The sequence below is a fragment of the Clupea harengus genome, chromosome 7, assembly GCF_900700415.2.
Source record: "Clupea harengus chromosome 7, Ch_v2.0.2, whole genome shotgun sequence".
Lineage (NCBI taxonomy): Eukaryota > Metazoa > Chordata > Actinopteri > Clupeiformes > Clupeidae > Clupea > Clupea harengus.
In genome coordinates this window covers 12,506,142-12,521,405 of record NC_045158.1, presented here as the reverse complement: position 1 = coordinate 12,521,405, position 15,264 = coordinate 12,506,142, and the positions used below count along the sequence as shown (strand labels likewise).

Genomic DNA, 15,264 nt, shown 5'->3' with positions numbered 1-15,264 from the left:
ATCTGGAGGTTGATTTACCGTGTCACATGCACATTTAATTTCACATGGTCTTCTTGTTTTGCTGGAGAACCTGAAGCCTATGATCCATCACAGATTTCACACGGTGCATAATAATCACACGCTGTCCCTCCTGAAAAACAGTGTTCTGTTCATACATCTGTGTAGGTCCAAAAATAGGGGTCGTCAGAATTGAGTGATCCCAACAAGTTAATACATACATCCGGGTCTTCTACCAGAGAGTCTACGTTTCCCAGGAGATCCAAACAAAGGTTTTCCAGCAAGCGTAGACACAAATTCCAGTCCTCTGACAGATCTGGACCTCCCAGGACAGTCAACCACAAGGATCCAAACATGTCCAGCGACTCTGTCCAGTCCTCAAATAACTCGTCCATGATGGATTCCAACCAGAGGCACACACCTTGCACTGCTTGTTACTCATTAATTTTCAGAAAGCCTTTCGCATGGCACATGTGATTAGGAGTAGAGCAGTTACTGTCCGTTTGACAGGTGTGTCTGTAAGGACTTACAGTGGCCATCTGCTTCCTCTACTGAGGTTAAACCCTTTACCCAGACGTAGTGGACTGCGCAGGGACTTTGCAGAGGATTACGCAGAGGGCAGCAGTTCTCTCATCCCTCCTGAAGGCAATAACTGTACCTGATCCTAACTTCAATTTTTTTTTCTCCATAAATAAATAAGATTGATTCAGTTTTTTTAAGTACAGAACACACAGTTATCAGTATTAGAAACCATGCATATCAAACATAACGCCCTGAATGACCTTAAATGTTTTATGCTAAAATCACAGTAACAATCACACCACACTAGTGCTTTCTATTATCTAAATAACAAATTTCAAAGAAATTACCTATATGTTCAGAACCAGAATATGATTTCTAATCTGATTTAATCTGGATAGCTGTGCAACTGAAGTATGTACTTTATTTACAAAGGAAGGCCCACACTTATGCCATGCCTACAAGAAAACCACTGAATAATGAATAGTGGTCATCAGGTATACACTAAACCAGTGGTTCTCAAAGTGGGGGGCGCGCCCCCCTGGGGGGGCGCGAACACTCTCCAGGGGGGGCGCGATGTCACAGACGGAGAAAAAAAAAAACGACCGCCGACCTGTCACTGGTTAGTGAAAGCTCCCTCAGTGGCGAAATGCAAGGGGCTGGACTGACCCAAACAAATCAAATACTGTTTTGCTCCTGATCCACCAATCAAAACGGAGTTTTATCATTTGAACGCGAGTTGCGCCTAAGCTTCCCAGTATAAAAAAAAAAACGCAGGCATTGGTAAGAGCTCACCCTGATACGACACTCTGCAGAGTTTGTCCAATTTCTCTTGTTTCCTGTATCATTCAGATATTCATTGCTTTATAAACAGTCTTTTTAAAGACTCACTCCTTCCTTAGTAATACCTTACTGCACTTGCAGTAGGTCTATTCTTAGCCTATTCTAAGGAGTAATTTGCTCCAGTCTTTTGAAAAAGCTCGTAGCCCCGAGAGCTAGCCTAGCTAGCTACCTTCTTCCAACTGCAGCTAGCCCTTTTCTCCTTAACACCGACCTTTACATTTTTTTATCATCCACCGTGTTGCAACAAATAAAACACCAGCACTTGAATACTATTTTGTGCTGTCCCTGTCTACATTGTGTACAGTTCGTTTTGTTAGGAATCATTGCCTAGCACAGCCTTATCCTTATCCATTATTCGTGTCGTTCACAACCACACATACAAGAACACGACGTTGAAATTAGAACTTTATTAACTTCACACACATTGTATCAGCAAACAAACACAACTATGGACACGTTTCTGATTCGTAAAAGTCAGAAAGAGAAGCCTGTGGACTTCTTTAAACATGAACGTGATGGCCTCCAGCAACAACGAACCACCATCTCCAAGCAGTGTCTGGAAGCATCTTATGTCGTTGCTCATAGAATTGCTAAGCTTGGCAAACCCCATACAATTGTCGAAACACTGATTTTGCCGGCCGCGCAAGACGTGTAGAATAGGAGCTAAACTCAGCGCAATACCTATGTCAAATGACACTATCACGCCGAATATCAGAAATCAGTTTGGGTCCTATTTCAAAGACGACTACCGTTCATTCGCCCGAGTTCGGGATCCATTTCTCTGCTCAGCAGACGAGCTGTCAATCGACATGAAAGAGCAGCTGAAGAGTGACAGTAGACTTAGGCATCTCCCCTCTTTCGTCATTCTGGATAGCAATGATCAGCTTTGCGACATAGCCTTAAAAATGCTCTTCCTTTTCGCGTCGACATATTTGTGCGAGGCAGGCTTTTCAAGACTCACTGCGCTCAAAACTAAATACCGCAACCGCGCACAGATCGAGGATGACCTGAGGATATGTTTGTCAAACATAGCCCCAAGATTTGAGGACCTTTGCAATGCAAAGCAGGCTCATGTCTCACATTGACAGACCTGTAGGATTTTTTTTGTAATGATCACAAGAGGCCCATAATAATAACAGTATCCAAATGATAGCAATAATAACACTAATTATTATTATGATAATAATAATAATACAATAATAATAATTGGTCGATAATCATTAATTATAATAATAACATAATGATGGTGATAATAAGGAATAGCCTACTAATAGGCCTACTATTACTGATAATAATAATAATAATAATAATAATAAATAGTTATAATAATTGTCTGTATGGGCCTAACAATAACAATAGCCTAACCTTGACATGTCAGGCCTATCAATAACAATACGCTATCTATCTATCTATATATCTATATATGGTGGTGTAGTTGAGGGCGGTGGCGGCGGGCCGCGGGCGGCACGCTGGGGTGGGGGGGCTCCAACTACCCCTAACCAGCTTTGGGGGGGCCCAGCTTGCAAAAGTTTGAGAACCCCTGCACTAAACTATAGGAGTGGGCAAGCCAGAGACATCCTAGACAAATGGCATTGACTAAAGCTCATTTACATTAGGATCTTATCTTCATTTCCATCTGAAATAGGACAAACGGATATTTACTAAAAGCTCAAGAAACACTCAGAGAATGCAGGATGTCCTATTAAAAGGGCCCATGAGAGTGGCCGAAAGAGAACATTCTGGACAGTTATCTCAAGAGGTCAGCATGGAAGGTCAGACTTCAGAGGCACTTTGGGACATTCAGGGAGAGATCATATAAACTAACATACATGCTATCCTACAATCATGTGGCTTACTATGAACAGTTGTCAAGATTTTGTCATCATGATAAACTTCCAAATTAAGACAGAGGCCTAATCCTTGATCTTTTTCCTCACAGTTGGCACCCTCAGCAGTTTGCCACTAGGTGACACTCAATGTAGAATGTGACTTGATACTGTCTGAGCTCTGTGTATGTGTCTAAACTACAAACATACCATAAGAACTACATTTAATTTCGTCTCTGGACATAAATAATAATATAAATATAACTGGATTTAAACAAATGTGTTTCATTGTACAGGACTGTCATGAAAATGTTGTGGCTTCATTAGCCTTACTACACTTACCTAATTTGAAAAAACAAATCCTCAAAGTGTTCATTCAGAAAATTGGGAATGAAAAACTGCTGAGGTTTGTGAATTGTAAACGGCAAAGCATTGGTGATCATTTAAATGCCAATTCCTTTGTCTGCAGCGGTTGCAGCATGCAGCATTGCTCAGGCCACAAACACTTCTACAGTCGAGAGAGCACTCTTTCCCCTAGCCCTGAGGTCACAGGCGGTGCCAAAACACCGAATGAACCCTGAGATGACATTTTCCCTCTCCTGGGATACTGATGCCCTGAGAAACGAGAGACACTCTCTTCAAAACAACTATTGTTTGAGCTGTGATTTTTCTGTATCACTTTCAAGAGATTATTACACACGATGGCGTCTTATGTGTAGCATGTATTAAACGGCCAGTTTAAACTAAAGTAGTGGGGATCATTCACATTTCCTTCTTTCCAAAGGAGGGTAACCTAAAACACTTGCTTACAAAGGCTGTTGTTTGGATGATGAGGCTTCCCTTGGCGCCAGTCAGGGCAATCACAGGCCCATCATTTACCTCAGAGTGGCTGTTTTTTTACATGAAGAGGTGAATTTTTTACATACTCAAGACAGAGTTGTCTCTTAGTCTGTTTATGCGATGTTCGAGTCTACCAATGCTTCCCTCTCCCCGAGTTAAGCAGCTCTGACACACTGGGGCTCTTCTGGGGGATGGGGGCAGACTAGCCAGGAGCCCTTGAGTGGATCCAGTGGGACCCATTGAGATGTGAGAACAGGCAACTTGCCTTGTCCCCAGCATGGCCCTAAACAACAGGTACGGCAACATGGAGGGCCTTGTTTGAAGTTTGATCCATGGGAAACCCTGGGCACAATGAATTGGGGGGACAATGCGGGCACAGTGCTGTCTGTCCCCAGGGTGGCATCGTCGAGCAGGGATCCCATAGCCTGCCCCAAATTAGCAGTCCTACGGGAGTGGCCCCTCCCTGGACTTACCTATGTTAGTTGCCTGAGATAACCCGACAATGAGGTGTAGACTTACATGCAGAAATCGAGGGCAGGGTGTTCTGCAGTTCATGTTCATGAGAGTTTGAGAGCCTCAGCTACTGAATCCTGAAGGGCATTTTGTTTTATTGGTGGGTGGTCTGTTATTATTGCAGTCAATCAACCTTGTAATAATTGAGGCAGCCCAAGATGTTTTTCTCTACCTTATGTCTGAAGCGAGGATTTTGTTTGTTTATTTATGTTTGGGTGACTTCTTCTTTGTTTTTTTTCGATTCTCATGACTAAATCATCCAAGTCATTTGGGGTGCTGACCATACTGCTAACGCACACCTGTTCTTTTTTCCAGGCACTCCCCCAACAAGGTTTGCCCTCTGAAGGGTGCTACATAGACAATGTGTTCAGTTTACATATGCCGAATCGTTCTTCACCAGGGTTGATTCAACAGCCACTCCAAACATGGAGTCTGTGGTTAAAATGGAGTGAATGGATGAACAGAATTGGATAATATCAAATTGAATTCTAAGAACCGATTTTATCCTAATGGAATGTTTGAGTGCTGTTCAATTCTTCGATTCCCATTCAAATGACTGTAAATGCTACAAAGACCGCAAAATAGAAACAATCTCCAAATGTGAGTAAATGGTTTGAGACCACAGATATGAAATTCTTAGCCTTTTCCACGGGATCAATGTAGGGCAGAAATGTGTTATTATTTATGGTTGGAAGTCTCTGCCTGTGATCTGTCACACCAAACATTTGCCAAGTCTGCAGAAACCACAACAGGGTTTATAGATGTTTTCCAGCTCCACATTCCATCTATAATCTTTTTCACAGATAGTCACAGTAGGGAAACTTGTACAGAAGAATACGTCATGCTCGCTGGAGAACAATACTTTCAGTGAGGGCATGTACAGTGAAAAGGCAAATGAAACTGTGTCTTCGAAACCACTCTGAAGGCCATTATTAGGCCACTTTTCACTCTCCGGAGTGACACCAGGTCCACCCCTGCATAGAAATAAACATTGAAACTGTGCTGTCAAACATTTGTGGTTTCTGCAGCACTGTGTCTGCACTGAAGGAACATGAGCTATCTGCCCCTCTCTCTTCCTTTCTTTTTTCCCCTCATCTCTCTCTGTTCTGTCCCTTCCTCCTCCTATACTCCGTCCCCACTTTTGTGTCTTTATTTCCAAGGGTTGCATCACACCTTCATGATCACTCAGGGAATGGGGCCCGAGTGAAGTAGAGCATGGCCAACAGGTGCTGGTGAATAAGGCCACAGAGTAATCAGCCTCACCCTGAGAGGCAGAGGAACTTAAGGGCTGTGCTTTCGCATAACAGTAACCCAACACAAGATCTTTTCACACGTCTGCTGATAACGCTAATTCCCTTTTGTGGCTGTGTCAGTACACAAAACAAAGACCCTAGAGTAGTTTCTCAACAATCTACCAACGTGCAAGACAAACGAGTGAATTCTTTATTTATCACACTTTCAAAGCACTGTTAACTTTCTTACCTATCTACCATTGTTAGTTAAGTGGGTAAACAGTCATTTTCCTGGCTCTCTCTTTTTTTAAACTTTTGTACCCGTCTGTGTGTATTCAGGGGCGTGCATGACCTTGGTAAACAGTGCAGCCTTCTCTGGGTGCCATTTCTACACCACATACCATCAGTTGCTTGCATTCCAGCATCACCTCACTTGCATCTGTTTACGACGTAAACTTTATGTTGTTCAGGGACAAGTTCAATATTACGATAGCAGTGTCTTTTACATGTGCATTGGCAAACATGAAGACACACTGTTTCTGTGTAACCTGGCCTGTCCTGTCCTGTACAGTCATCAGCACAGTCACCAAATGAGTCGGACCATTTAACCTGCTGTGCCTGCATAAGCAAGGCTATCTCCATCAACCTTATTAGCATACAAGAGGTATATTAAAAGCCACAATTCTTAGCTTTGAAATATAGACAATAGCTTTGATACAGTGTGACATCAAAGTCAGCCCTCAAGATAGTTCACACATCCCAATTATGTTTGACCAAATACTCATTCCAAGAAACAGTGGCAACTTCTAGCTGTTTCACATCTTACAACAAAAAACTCACTTGTATCAAGGAGTAGATACAAGGAGAGCTAGCCATGACATTTAGTACAATGAATGGCTATAAAGTTGCATTAATGTCTGACTCTTTCAGAGGACAGCTGTTTTTTCATGGACACCTATTACTGTTGACATCATGGACCTACATTCACAGTTACATTCACTGTTGTTTTACTTATTGAAAGAAACATTTATGATATTCTGAAAGATTATGTGACAGAGACAACCGTACTCCATGTGTTTACCACATTTTAGAGTACGTTTCAGAGGCATTGCCCAGTAGTAAACTGTTCTGCATGGCATATTACTACAAACCACACCTCTCAAGTGAGTTAATGTGGGTTGATGTTTATTTTGTTATCTCAGCCTGTGAATTTAACTGGACAGAGCCTTCCACAGCTGAAAGTGGTTGAAAACACACACATCGCTGCAGGGAGTGGGTAAACATTTATTTTCAGACTGCTTGAAAACCCAAGTCATAATGATTTGTTAACACAACAACTGCTTATGGACTATATTAACAAGCAAGAACACAAAACAAATTACTTTGGCCCCTAATGACCGATGGTAAGTATCTTATCCAGTAATCGTGTGTGCAACATAAGTGTGAGAGTGAACAAGGACAGGAAAAAAAAGACTTCCATCTTCTTGGGGCCAATTCATTCTTCTTTAATGTTTTTTTTTAACTGGAGGGGAGACCCACAAGCAATTCCGCCTGAGAGAGAGAGAGAGAGAGAGAGAGAGAGAGAGTGCTCTTTTCATTTTTTCCCTCCCCTTTCCAGGGTTGAGCTGGCACTCCCATGCACCGCCTCCTCCTCCCCTTACTCCCCTCTATTATTGGCTCTTTCATTCTCCACTCGCCTCCGTCCCTCCTCTCCTCTGGATTTGGCGCTTCACTCACACACATAGCTGCGCTGGGCTGATATTGCTCAAGATATTCTGTTTCATTCTTCCACCACGACCGAGAAACGTCTCCTGAGGTAAATGCATTCTTTCATTCTTTAAACTCCCCCTTTTCTTGAAAAAAAAAGAAATGATCACTACCAAGATAGTTTTACTATTCTGATTTAAGTTCTTAGGTAGAGAACAATGTGGTTATCATTGACACCATGTGAAGCTGTTTTCCTTTTGTGGCTTGGTAGAAGAGCTTGGCTCTCCTCCTTAGCTGAGCTCACACAAACTTTGTGTTTACGTCGAAAGAAGCCGAGCACGTGTCCAGTAGTTACATAACTACACTAATTTACATTTGGCATCCACTGTGTGTAATGTGTGATCTTTTACCATGCGGTCAGTGTGACCAAGATATCATTTGGGGAAGTCAACTGGAGGGAACCTAACTAACTGCTGTTTGTTCAGGGGGTGGGGGGGGGGGACTGTTTCAATTTCCTAATCTGCCTGTCTGTGAAACTTAATTTCATGAATGAGTTCTTTTGATGCATGGCTGATGGCTCTTGGAATGCACTCCCCTCTGAGATGTGGTGCAGAGTCCTGGCCAGCTGATAGCTGAAGGGATAAATTAACAGATGTTTTGTGACACGGGCTCCCCGGGACATCACCACAAGAAGAGGAAGTGTCTTTAAAGCCCCATTTTGTGTTTAGTGGCTTTTTGAGGTCCACCCCAACCAGCTCATTATTCTGAAAGATGAGCTCACTTCTTGAAATGTTCCTCCTACAGGGGAAGAGGAGCACCTCTAGGATTCCAGAAGGAAAAAAAAACATAACAGCCACAGGTCTTCGGCTTCTGCAGGCATGACTCAGAGCAACGGGGAGAACCCTCTTCCGAGGAACCGAGTGCAGCAGATCAGGCAGGGCATACAGAGCCGTTCAATGAGGGCCAGGAAGAAAGTGCAAAATATCTCCAAGGAGGACATGAAGGGCTTCTTTTTCAGAAATGCCTTTGTCATTCTCACCATCGTTGCAGTCATTATTGGTAAGGACCAAATTGGAGACCTTCTCCCACTCACTTCCATTTGCAAATGCAAAAACTAAATACAAAATAAGAATTTTGTTATCCGTAGAATTCCATGAAGGTACTTTTAAGTCAAGATGTCTCAGTCTGCAGTTATACCCTCCAAGAAAAAGTGCCTAATTTCTTGATGGACTTGACATTATTTGTGCTCCTTATGATGTGGACATTGATGTGCACTGTTGTACAGGGATCATATTGGGATTTGGTCTGCGGCCTTATAAGATGTCGTACCGGGAGGTGAAATATTTCTCTTTTCCTGGCGAACTGCTCATGCGTATGCTGCAGATGCTGGTGCTTCCCCTCCTTGTCTCCAGTTTAATTACAGGTATGTGAAACCAGGGCCTACACATCAGCCACATCTCATTTTAATGATGATAAAACAACTCCCAGCATTATATGTGTTCACTTCAAAGCCATTGCGTATCTGCTAGGATTAGCCAGGCACAAACTATTCTAACAAAAATCATAAATAAAACACTATAATATTCCAATTATACATTTTTATGTTTATATGTCTTTCATCACGTTAGGGTAAGGTTTTAAGGGAAATTTTACTTTTACATCTGAATGAGACAGTGAGCTTTAACCCACTTCCCACCTAGATGTTTATTCACTGTTTTGGGATTGTGCCACCAAACACCTTTGAGGCAGAGATTACCTTGTGTTTATCCAGCAGCCATTTTATTTTTATCAGCATTATTCTTCAAGAAACTGTGAAAAAGAAATCCCCGGCTGTTTACATATTATACTGGAGAGGGTATTTTGAGATTTGTTTTAATATTAGTTATACACCTGGTACAAGAAACATAAGTATTCAACAACAAACAGTGAATAGGGTTCTTTACGTATATCAATATGTTGTTGTATGTGTGAGGTTACTTTGGCTATCCAACTTAACACATACTGCACACAATTTTTTTCACAAGGTCAGCATGAAAGTGAAAGCCATACTATTATCAGCAGCACTTGAGAAGCACAGTCCAGAAACACTACACTTTATTTAGATAACGCACAGATGTCTCTTTGATATCACTCGGCCTGAGAGTGGAGAGAGAGACAGAGAGAGAGAGGGGGAAGACTCTGCGCAGGAAACCTGAGTCTTGGGTCCAGATGCGAGGAGCACAGATGGACAGAGCAGCAGGTGATGTAGAGGAGGGGATATATGTGTGGTCATTGCCCAGTAAGCTCCTCTTCAAAGCAGGAGGGGGTTCGGGGGTGGGGCACGAGGGTCTGAAGGGGGTCAGAGGGCACCACAGCCTTGGAGAGGTATGGCCGGAGGACACAAAAGCCTCATTCACTGGCCTCTGAAAGCAGGCATCTCTATTGTAGATTCCCTGAAGCTCTCTCTCTCTTGCTCTGCAATAGCATTTCACAGTTATTAAGATTTTCCTGGCGCCCAGAAAGAAGGAGTAGGTAAATGAAAAGCAGAGCCAGTTAATGCAATTAAGAGGAATGCCGCTCAAAGCAGACCCCAAGCCCCCAGGGGTGGGATAACAACTGTTTACTTTCAGCAGCAGAACCTTTACTTTGGATGGCTTTTCCATGTCTGATGTCCGGTTTTATTTAGTTTGTTGTGGTTAGTTTACTAAAGCTTTGTGCATTTGTAGTACACCATGTTTAATTGTTCCTTTAAGTACAACAACAATGGCAAATGCTAATTTTATTAGCTCTGTCCCAGAGGTTAAAAGCAACTTTTAAGTGACACAGCCTTGCATGTGGGCAGCTGCAGAATTTTGACTTTTGTGTGACATTATGTTCCCCTGAACAGCTCCTTGAATAAGAAAGTCATTTGTCCGAAAGGATAAGCTTTTGCTGCAGTCTTCCTTGTTTCCAGGGCGATAGGTGTAATTATTGTGTCGGGGGGTGAACATGTCTAGTCGACAAGTTTCCCAGGCCTGACAGAAAGGAACAGGAAGGAGAGCAAAGAAAGAAAAAGGCCAGGGGCCATGAGATCAGTGTGTTAGGGGGTAAAAGAGGAGGAGGCCCAAGGCCACGATGGGGGCACGTAGTTCACTATCAAAAGAACACATACATCTCACCGAGCACAAAAGAGCTTTTGCTTGGACAGCGGCTGAAAAGCAATAATAATGTGGAATGGCGGCTGACAGTTTAAAAAAACAGACGTTTCATTTTACTGCCCCATGGATTCTATTGTTGTTTCAGGGCTTCTGTTCGTTCAATGTCTCTTCTTTATTGCCATACCATATTCTTTGTTTCATCAGATAATTCTGATGGGTGGAAAGCTTATGACATTTTGTTAAAAAAATGTATTCTGTGCAGAGTGTATTTATGTATTCAATTCAACCCACAAATAGGCAGAAGGTCAGGCCCTCCAATAGTGAAGTCTTCTATCTGATCGGCTCATGCAGGAGTCTCAGACAAGTCCTTTCAGCCCCTCTGCCTTGAGGCCACACAATTTAATTTTGCCAGAGCTCCAGTGTTTAGAATTACTGCTTCAAGGCGCAAAATTACAGCCACATGTCACTGACTATGTGGTTTTCCTGTTCAACTCCAGGGATGGCTGCCCTAGATGGCAGAGCGTCTGGCAGGATGGGCCTTCGTGCAGTGGTCTACTACACGACCACCACCGTCATCGCCGTTTTCATCGGCATCGTCATGGTCCTCATTATCCAACCGGGCAAAGGTGGCAAGGACGAGTACGTCAAGACTCAAAAGATCGAGCAAGTCAAGGCGGCCGACGCCTTTCTGGACCTTATCAGGTACGCTGGCAGGAGGGGGAGGGAGTGGTGAGGTTGGTTACACTGGAGGGGCTATGAGAAAATACGGACTGTGTGTCTCTCTGGTTCTTCCACAGCACTTTGCCATGTTACTCTGTCCAAACTAGATTTGGCCCAGAGCTCTGATCTGGGACTGCAACAGCACCCTAGAACAGTCCATGAGCCAGAGGGTAACATTCATTACCAGTTTACTGACAAACGAAGAAAAGCTGTTTGTTGCAGTGTTATTGGTTTGGGTTGGTTTATCGCTAGTCTAATTTTCCTTTTCTGTTTATTCTTTTACAGAAACATGTTCCCCCCGAATATTGTGCAAGCTTGCACACAACAGGTAATACTGAGGCCTATCCTTTCCAAAGATTGCCCGGGCCACTCTTTACAAACATACCATTTCGAAAATACTGAGGCCAATAAAAAAACTGCGTCTGTTTGTTTAAAACATTTGTTTCTATTGATTCTTGCTTATCTTGGATACATTGTTGTACAAAAGTACAATCCTTACTCATTCTCACGGCCTTTTCCTCACCCACAGTTCAAGACCACGTATGGGAAGAGAGTGGTGCATATCAAGGTCACGGTGAATGACTCCATTTTCAACCTGACCAACGGCTCTCATGAGATCACCAAGGAGGAGTTGATCCCTGTCCTGGGGACGGTGAACGGGATCAACGCCCTGGGCCTGGTGATGTTCTCCATGTGTTTTGGCCTCATCATTGGGAGCATGAAGGAGCAGGGACAGCCTCTCAAAGACTTCTTTGACTGCCTCAACGAGGCCATCATGAGGCTGGTTGCCATCATCATGTGGTAAGTGCTTGGCGTCGGCTTCAGAGCACAGGAAAAGAAAATCTTAATTTATTACGGTGGTGGTGTCCCATCCTATTAAACTGAAGTGTTTTCATACTTAAGTTTGTCTGTAACTGCTCCAGACACACCACATGACAAAAACAAAACTCTTCCCACATGGGAGGCTCATAATCCTATCGGTCATAATTAGAGTATCGTATAATTACTATACTACTATTACTATTACAATACGCTCATCCAACTTCCTTGGTTTTTATAAAGAGGCACATATTTTTGTTTACTGTTATTTTGTTTGTCCATAATTCTTTTTACAGTATAGTGAGTGAACTGTCTACAAAGTTACTAGAAAAAGTGAGACAGTAGTAGAGTGGTTTCAATGAGTGTGTCTTTCTTGACAGGTATGCTCCAGTGGGTATCATGTTCCTGATTGCTGGGAAGATTGTGGAGATGGATGACATCACACAGATGGGCAGTCAGCTGGCCATGTACACGGTGACGGTCATGACTGGCCTTGCCATCCACGCCATTGTCGTGCTGCCCACGCTCTACTTCCTCGTCACACGCAAAAACCCCCTTGTGTTCATCGGCGGTCTGCTGCAGGCCCTGATCACGGCCCTCGGCACGTCATCTAGGTGAGACACTGTCTCCCGAGGCGTTTTGTTTCACTGGTGTGTTTGTGCAGCAAGGTCTGCTTCACAGTGTTTCTCACTTCTCAACAGTTCTGCCACACTGCCCATTACCTTCAAGTGTCTGGAGGAGAACAACGGCGTCGACAAGCGGGTGACACGCTTTGTGCTGCCGGTGGGGGCAACCATCAACATGGACGGCACAGCCTTATACGAGGCTCTGGCGGCTCTCTTCATTGCCCAGGTCAACAATATGGATATGAACTTTGGCCAGATTCTCACCATCAGGTACAGTGCTTCTTGATTTCAGAAACAAATCCAGGTCCAAGATTATGGAAATACTTAAACTTTGTACATTTACATAGTCATATAGTACATAGTCATATACACGTAATAACAGAAGACCACAGCAGATAAGTGATAAAACTTTATTTTCTTTCCCCCTGCAACAGCATCACAGCCACGGCCGCCAGTATTGGCGCAGCTGGAATCCCCCAGGCTGGTCTGGTCACCATGGTGATTGTGCTGACTTCTGTAGGACTGCCTACTGATGACATCAGCCTGATCATTGCCGTGGACTGGTTTCTGTGAGTTCAATTAACTGTGTGCTTTGCTTTCTATTTCTTGAAAGATATGTGTTCTAGAACAAGCATACAACTGATTACACTTTAGTGTCTTGGGTTCTTGCATTTGGTTGGCTACACTCATCCAACTTCCTTGGTTTTTTATAAAGAATTAATTTGAGACGGACACTAGAAATCTAGATTAAAGATTTCTAAAAAAAGTAGGACTCTAAAACTATTTCAACATTAGTTGTTAACGATGAACAAAGTGATTAGTTAAGTGATCTGTTTCCATTTGGTCTCATTCACCTCTTACTTTGCCACACAGTGACCGACTGCGCACTACCACCAATGTGCTTGGAGATTCCATTGGGGCGGGGATTGTGGAGCACCTATCCCGACACGAGCTGCAAATTAAGGATGCAGAGATGGGCAACTCGGTAGTGGAGGAGAAAGAGACCAACAAGTCCTACCAGCTCATCCCTCAAGAGACTGACTGTGGCAAAGAGAAGATACCAGATAGTGAAACTAACATGTAGGGGAGATTCATACCGTTTTTGGACACTGGTGTCATTGTTTTTGTACAGAAAAGGAGAGTTGCTGTACAGATCTGGGATGTTTCCCAAATTGTCAGAATAATAATAATAAACTCTGACCTTTCAAAGGTCAGGGTAAAGACAAAGCTGTTTCATGAATAGGTTCAAGCTAGTGGCAAAACAAGACACCAGCCTGTGTACAGTTTTTTTTAATCATTCAATCATGGATCAATTTTGTATTTTTTGTTGAATATTTAATTGGATCTTTTTTTCCAGAATTACGAGCAGAAATGCTGTTATGGTAGCCTTTTATTCTGTGTGTCTGTTTTACATTTTTTCAATTGTCAACTGGAAACATTGGTGAATAACTTTTGTGAGTAAGTGTTGCATCAGTTGCGATCAGTGTCAGTTATGAAAGCTGGGCAGCCCTATTAGAGTGCTGTAACCACAGGGATTAGAACAGGCTATTCTCTCGGGGGTAAACAGTACTACAGAGGACTTCGGGATGTTGATTGGCTATTCAGAACAGCACTGTAGCTGGGATACTCTAAAATATTTGTCATTTGGGGAGAAATGAAATTGAAGATACCAGTTACATGTCAGCATCTGTCAACTTGCTCCAATTTAGCTACATTTATTAATACCAAATTGCCAAATTACAACTTTGTTTTTTTACCTAGGTTAGTGTTCATCTTTGTGATTACAGTTAAGGGAAAGTGAGCTAAACCTGTTTAAAGTATGTAAGGGTAATAATGTGCTGTGATACTTTTATTTTAGTAGGACATAGAAACAGACAAGAATTAGAGAAACAGTACATTTTCATGACAAATAAGGCGTTATAGCACACAGGATATGTGCATGTCAGATGTCAAGCTGCATGGATCTCTAAAACAGTTGGCAATACAAGTACATGTGACTGTATGTGACTTGTCAGTAATGGCTTTTTAACATTTATTTCTAGACAGCTAACAAATGTAAGTTTCTATTAAATGTCTTGAACTGAGGCTGACATTTCCTGTAGGTACAGACTAAGGGAGAGAGAGAAAAATGTGGACTTTTGCTTTCCACTTGTAATAAACTTGATGTGAACCACAATGGTTCGGCTGAATTCAAGCCTACCTGCAAACCTTTTTCACAATTGGTGAAGAGGTGTTGTTGAAATTGTACAGCAAATAAAAGCCCCTCTTTTACAGGTCTGGTCCTTGTTTTTAGTATCGATATAATTTAAGCATTCCTTTGGACAATATACTGTAGCTATTTGTTCCTTTTGAATATGTATATGCTGTTGCATACCTAAAATATAGCGTGTTTGATAATCAAACATCATCCTTATAACTCAGAAATGACAGTGTTAATTAACTTGGACATATGAATGGGAAATTATTTTGTCAAATGTTGTATAAATACATCCACAAGTCATTAAAG

At 42.5% G+C, this 15,264-nt stretch overlaps 1 protein-coding gene across 1 annotated transcript; it reads left to right on the top strand.

Annotated features, from left to right (window-relative positions):
- Positions 1–7,432: 7,432 nt before the first annotated feature.
- slc1a3a (solute carrier family 1 member 3a) lies at positions 7,433–15,029 on the top strand. The gene is made up of 10 exons (XM_012828667.3): positions 7,433–7,586; positions 8,282–8,536; positions 8,763–8,900; positions 11,091–11,295; positions 11,599–11,641; positions 11,843–12,114; positions 12,513–12,746; positions 12,834–13,028; positions 13,193–13,327; positions 13,632–15,029. The coding sequence occupies exons 2-10, from the start codon at positions 8,356–8,358 to the stop codon at positions 13,840–13,842; spliced, it is 1,614 nt and encodes a 537-aa protein (XP_012684121.1). The 5' UTR covers positions 7,433–7,586; positions 8,282–8,355; the 3' UTR covers positions 13,843–15,029.
- The last annotated feature ends 235 nt before the right edge of the window (positions 15,030–15,264 follow it).

Bases quoted from the DNA above. Each gene is read 5' to 3' on its own strand.
- slc1a3a (XM_012828667.3), top strand. From the start codon at position 8,356: ATGACTCAGAGCAACGGGGAGAACCCTCTTCCGAGGAACCGAGTGCAG. The intron at 11,642-11,842 runs GTAATACTGAGG...CCTCACCCACAG, and splicing joins TGCAAGCTTGCACACAACAG to TTCAAGACCACGTATGGGAA. The intron at 12,115-12,512 runs GTAAGTGCTTGG...CTTTCTTGACAG, and splicing joins CTGGTTGCCATCATCATGTG to GTATGCTCCAGTGGGTATCA.